Here is a 5,000-nt window from a genome sequence, read left to right on the forward strand (position 1 = left end):
TAAGTTACCCCCCTTTTTCAGGCTGACGAGGATTCACTCCGGGCGGCCAAAACCAGCCTCCGCTCTTGGGTGTCTGGTTTCGGACGGAATGCCCCACCTGGTTGCCCCTACCTTCTTGATTTGTACATGGCTTCCCGGTTATTCCCTGCTTCCTCCTCGGCTGCAGTGCCTCCGGAACAAGCTGCCCCCATCATCGAGAGTATCAGAGCTGCCCTTCCGGTAGAAGAGGAACACCTGCTCTCCGGAGACATCTCATCCCTGGACATTCCCACTGAACCAATGGATGAGCAGGTGAGTGGTGTGGATTTGGCAGAAACCTTTCTTTCTCCTACCCCTTCCTCTTCGTCTTCTTTCCACGGCTTTGACAAACCTCAGGCTTCTCCTTGGGAAGGTTCCGTCTCGGTTCGTCCCAAGGTGAAACCTATTCGTAAAAGTAAACCTAAAACTAATATTTCAGCTTCGCCTCAATCCATTTCTCCGATACCAGGACCTTCCTCAGCCCCTGACGTCCCAATGCTTTCACGCACCCCTCCCCGCCCTAAAGGACAGAAAGGTAAGTCCACTAAATCTAAGGCTTCCGCTCTACGTAGCTCCTCGGACAGCCAACTAACCTTAGAATCCATACAGGACATGGTGGAGACGAAGCTGCAACGACACTCCGGGGTCATAGCAGAGCTGAAGGACATGGTGGCTAGCCTCATAAGAGACGAGTCTCACCCTGCACCGTCCCCAGTTCCTGACGCATCGAAGCTTCCACCCTTCGATAAAAATAACCCTTGGAGGTGCGCATTGCATGCCCCTTATTTGGATGGCACGCTTACACTTGAAGGGTTAGGGACCCGCCGTCTCGAGGATCTGGAGTTCTTTCCTCCAGGTCTCCAGTTCCCCTTCAATGGCTTTGTTCGCTTACGTGAACATGCCTTAGTGCGAATGGACAAGGTCCCGAAGGAGACGGTTATCTTCCCAAAGGAGCAGGCCCAAGCTGTCTGGGCCCGTACTCTGGCGGAATGGGGTTGCCGTAATTCCAAACAAACCCCCCACAAAGGAGCGTATACCATCTTTATCACTCCTCCATCCATCCCTTCCCCGCTTACTGATAAAATCGCGGAATTAACTATTCAGTCAGTTAAGGATGGCATTCCCATGCTGTCCCTTAAGGAAACAGATCCCACCTCTCTCCTCGTCCCTGACACCTCGGCGCTCTGGAACAAGGCTTCCTCTACGTTCACAGTGGGTAAGTTAGACCCAGACTGCGCTTCCTCTCTCTTCTCGGAGAGACTCCCTAAGATAACGGACCACTTATTGAAAGTGGAATTCGAATCGAGAAACCGGCTGGCGAGAACTCTCAACTCCGTAGTTTCCTCAGAGCTCATTGCCTCCTTATATAGTGATGAACCTCTCTTCCGGGTGCAGGCGAAGAACCTCCTGCAGTCATTCCAGTCGGACCTACAGGACTTCTGGACGGCGAGAACTAATTGTCGGAAGCATGTTCTCGCTGAAGCCTCTATTCGGCATGAGCCCAACAGGCTCATTACCTCTTCTGGTTGGGGTAAAACCCTGTTCCCTCAGGAAGAAGTTGATAAGGTTCTTCAAGATGCAGCAAGGGCTAATCAGAACCTTCAGGTTAGGTGGGGCCTTTCGAATAAACGTAAGTTTGAGAACTTGCCCCGTCAACCCTTCTCAAAGAAAAAGCAGAGGTCGTATGTTCCTTATAAAATAGCTAGAGGTCACCTTCATCATTCCACGAGCCCTCATTCTTCAACTCCTTCTACGTCTAAAGCCCTGTGGCGGGATGTTGCAAGGACAACCCCCACACCCTGAATCACACTTACTGACAATGGTCTCCACAAAACAAACTTTCCCCTTACGTAATCTACAACCAGACTCTTAGACAAAAAGGACGAAATTGAAACCAAACATATCCTTAAAACTATATATTTCTTACTAACTATAATAAATCCAACCAAAACCATCCACATTCAAAATACTTAACACTAATCATAAACAACAGTAAATATAACAACGTAACACCATTCAAATAAACGCAAAAAAAACCCTAACAAACTTAAATTACACCGCACACCAACACCAAAAATAAATATATATATATGAACACCAACACAGCCGACAGTCTTTTACGGCAACTACCACAATCACCGCTTTTTAAATAACAGATTAAACTGTGTGGAAATTTGCCACAACTGCCTCGCTGAATTGGGTGGTAGTCATCATCCTCATCTTCATTATTATCATCATTATCATCATCATCAACAATCCAAATACAAAGGCCAGGTCATCATCGGTTCAGCAATCTAAAAGCGCAGTCCAACACAATCAAGTACAGGCCAGGTCATCAACAATCGTAGTCCAAAAGAGCAGTCCAAACAAAATCCTTATTTACAGGCCTGGTCAGCAACAATAAATCAACTCTCAAAAAACAATCTCTCATAAGGAGGAATCACGGCTTTTTAAATCAAAAATCACTTCCTCGCTGGTAAAGAAAAATAATAATTCCAGCGTTCACACAACTGACTCAGGACGCAGTCAATCAAAAAAAGCATTCGCTCCGAAACATTCACCACTGTCGTAACCTAACTAAAAAATGTAAACAAACAATCTCATTTAAACCAACAGTCTTTCTCACCACAAACGATCGTTAACCTAACTACTTTCGCTCGCTAACACAATATATATCTCTCTCTCTCTCTCTCTCTCTCTCTCTCTCTCTCTCTCTCTCTCTCTCTCTCTCTCTCTCTCTCTCTCAGGATTTGGCAAAACCAAAAATAAAATAAAACAAAAAATAAATCCTCCACAGCCCCTCCTCAACAGATTGTCTTCCTTCTGGCTCCTCAAGGTTCCCAAACAACTGCAGCTACTTCTTGGATGACCTCCCCCGCCTTCAATCAGGCGTATGAGACCTCGGGTTCCTTTCGAGGATACCCTCGAAGCGGCGCCAGGGGAAGAGGTCAGTTCCGCCAACGAGGCGGACCTAAAGCTAAGGGTTCCCGAGGGGGTCGTGGGGCTAAGTTCAGCCCCACACAATGAAACAACTCCGGTAGGGGGGGGGAGAACGTTCCAGTTTCGGAACCAATGGACCTTCAGTCCTTGGGCCCACAGTATAGTATCAAAAGGCCTGGGCTGGAAATGGGCACTAGGTTCGCCACCTCCCATAGTGTCCTTCTTCCAGAAGCCCACTCCCATCCTCAAGGAATACACCAAGGACCTCCTGAAGAAGAAAGCGATAAAGAGGGTACGGTCCCTGAAGTTTCAAGGCCGTCTGTTCACGGTGCCCAAAAAGAATTCATCGGCGTTAAGAGTGGTCCTAGACCTGTCCAAACAGAATTCTTACATTCTTTGCGACAGGTTCCGCATGCTGACTATCTCTCAGGTACGGACCTTACTTCCCCGTGAGGCCGTCACCACCTCTATCGATCTTACAGATGCCTATTATCACGTCCCTGTAGCAAGAAACTTCTCTCCTTACCTCGGCTTCCGCCTGGGCAGGAAATCTTACGCGTTCAAAGTGATGCCGTTCGGTCTCAATATCGCTCCCAAGATATTCACAAAACTAGGGGAGACGATTCTAGAACAGCTCAGGAGCCAGGGGATCATGGTGATCGCTTATTTGGACGACTGGCTCATCTGGGCACGGACGATTCAGGACTGCCACATGGCTACAACCAAAGTGGTTCGGTTTCTGCACAAGGTGGGTTTCCAAGTCAACTTACAGAAATCCCGCCTTCAACCAGCAAGCAAATTCAAATGGTTAGGCATCCGATGGGACCTCAAAAGTCACGAACTGTCTCTTCCTCCCAAAAAGGTCAAAGAGATAGCTTCGAAGACAAGACACTTTCTCAAGAACGAACATATTTCAAGAAGGGCCTTAGAAAGAGTGCTAGGCCTCCTCCGATTCGCTTCAGTGACAGACCTCTTATTAAAGGCCAAACTCAAAGACATCAACCGAGTTTGGAGAAAGAGAGCTACAACCCGATTACGGGACAAAATATCGAAGATCCCCTCAGTCTTAGTTCGTCGCCTCCGACCATGGTCGAAACAGGAGAACCTCTCCAAATCGGTTCCTCTGCAATTCCCTCCTCCACGTGTGACGATTCACACAGACGCGTCTCGCAGTGGTTGGGGGGGCTATTATCGACACCAGATGTTTCAGGGCTCTTGGTCCCCTGCGATGCAACAGTTCCACATCAACGTCTTGGAGGCCATGGCACTGTTACTGACCTTAAAACGGCTATACCCTCCACGCTCCACCCACATCAGGATAGTCTCCGACAGCACGGCGGTAGTTCACTGCATCAACAGAGGCGGATCGAAATCACCCAATCTTAATCAAGTCCTGGTCACCATCTTTACCTTGGCAAACGAAAAGAACTGGTTCCTGTCAGCCACTCACCTCGCAGGAGTCCAGAACGTGATAGCGGACTCACTATCCAGGACAAAACCACTAGAATCGGAATGGTCCCTGGACGAAAATTCCTTCCGGTGGATTTCGAGACTGGTTCCAGGTCTCTAGGTAGACTTGTTCGCGACACAACTCAACCACAAACTTCCCTGTTACGTGGCCCCGAACCTGGACCCTCAGACCTGCGCTATGGACGCACTAACCCTGGATTGGAACCGTTGGAAGAGGATTTACCTGTTCCCTCCGGTGAATCTTCTGATGAAAGTTTTACCCAAGCTACGCTCCTTCCACGGAAAGGTGGCTTTGGTAGCACCTCAGTGGCCAAAAAGCAGCTGGTTTCCTCTCCTAGAGTTGAAACTTCGCCCGTTCCGGATCCCATTCCCCAAGCTGACCCAAGTGGTCCAAACACGGACTGTGTCAGATTCCTCAAGGGTAGTGCAAACCCTAACTTTGTGGATTTCATGAAATTTGCAGCCCATAAGGTTGCAGCTATTGACCCGGAAAATGTCCTCTTTATTGAATCAGACAAGAGAGACTCTACGATTAGACAGTATGATTTGGCAGTTAAGAAGCTAGCGGAATT

At 48.4% G+C, this 5,000-nt stretch overlaps 2 protein-coding genes across 2 annotated transcripts in view; one reads left to right on the forward strand and one right to left on the reverse strand.

Annotated features, from left to right (window-relative positions):
• Nucleotides 1-2,661, forward strand: part of LOC137650597 (uncharacterized) — a 3,347-nt gene extending 686 nt beyond the window's left edge. The window contains exon 2 of the mRNA XM_068383802.1: nucleotides 22-2,661. Coding sequence (XP_068239903.1) covers nucleotides 22-1,821 — 1,800 coding nt within the window. The 3' untranslated portion in view covers nucleotides 1,822-2,661. The remainder of the gene's footprint in view (nucleotides 1-21) is intronic.
• The window catches only part of LOC137651265 (uncharacterized), a 275,061-nt gene that overhangs the window by 164,637 nt on the left and 105,424 nt on the right, over nucleotides 1-5,000 (reverse strand). The window lies entirely within an intron of this gene.

The sequence above is a fragment of the Palaemon carinicauda genome, chromosome 12, assembly GCF_036898095.1.
Source record: "Palaemon carinicauda isolate YSFRI2023 chromosome 12, ASM3689809v2, whole genome shotgun sequence".
NCBI lineage: Eukaryota > Metazoa > Arthropoda > Malacostraca > Decapoda > Palaemonidae > Palaemon > Palaemon carinicauda.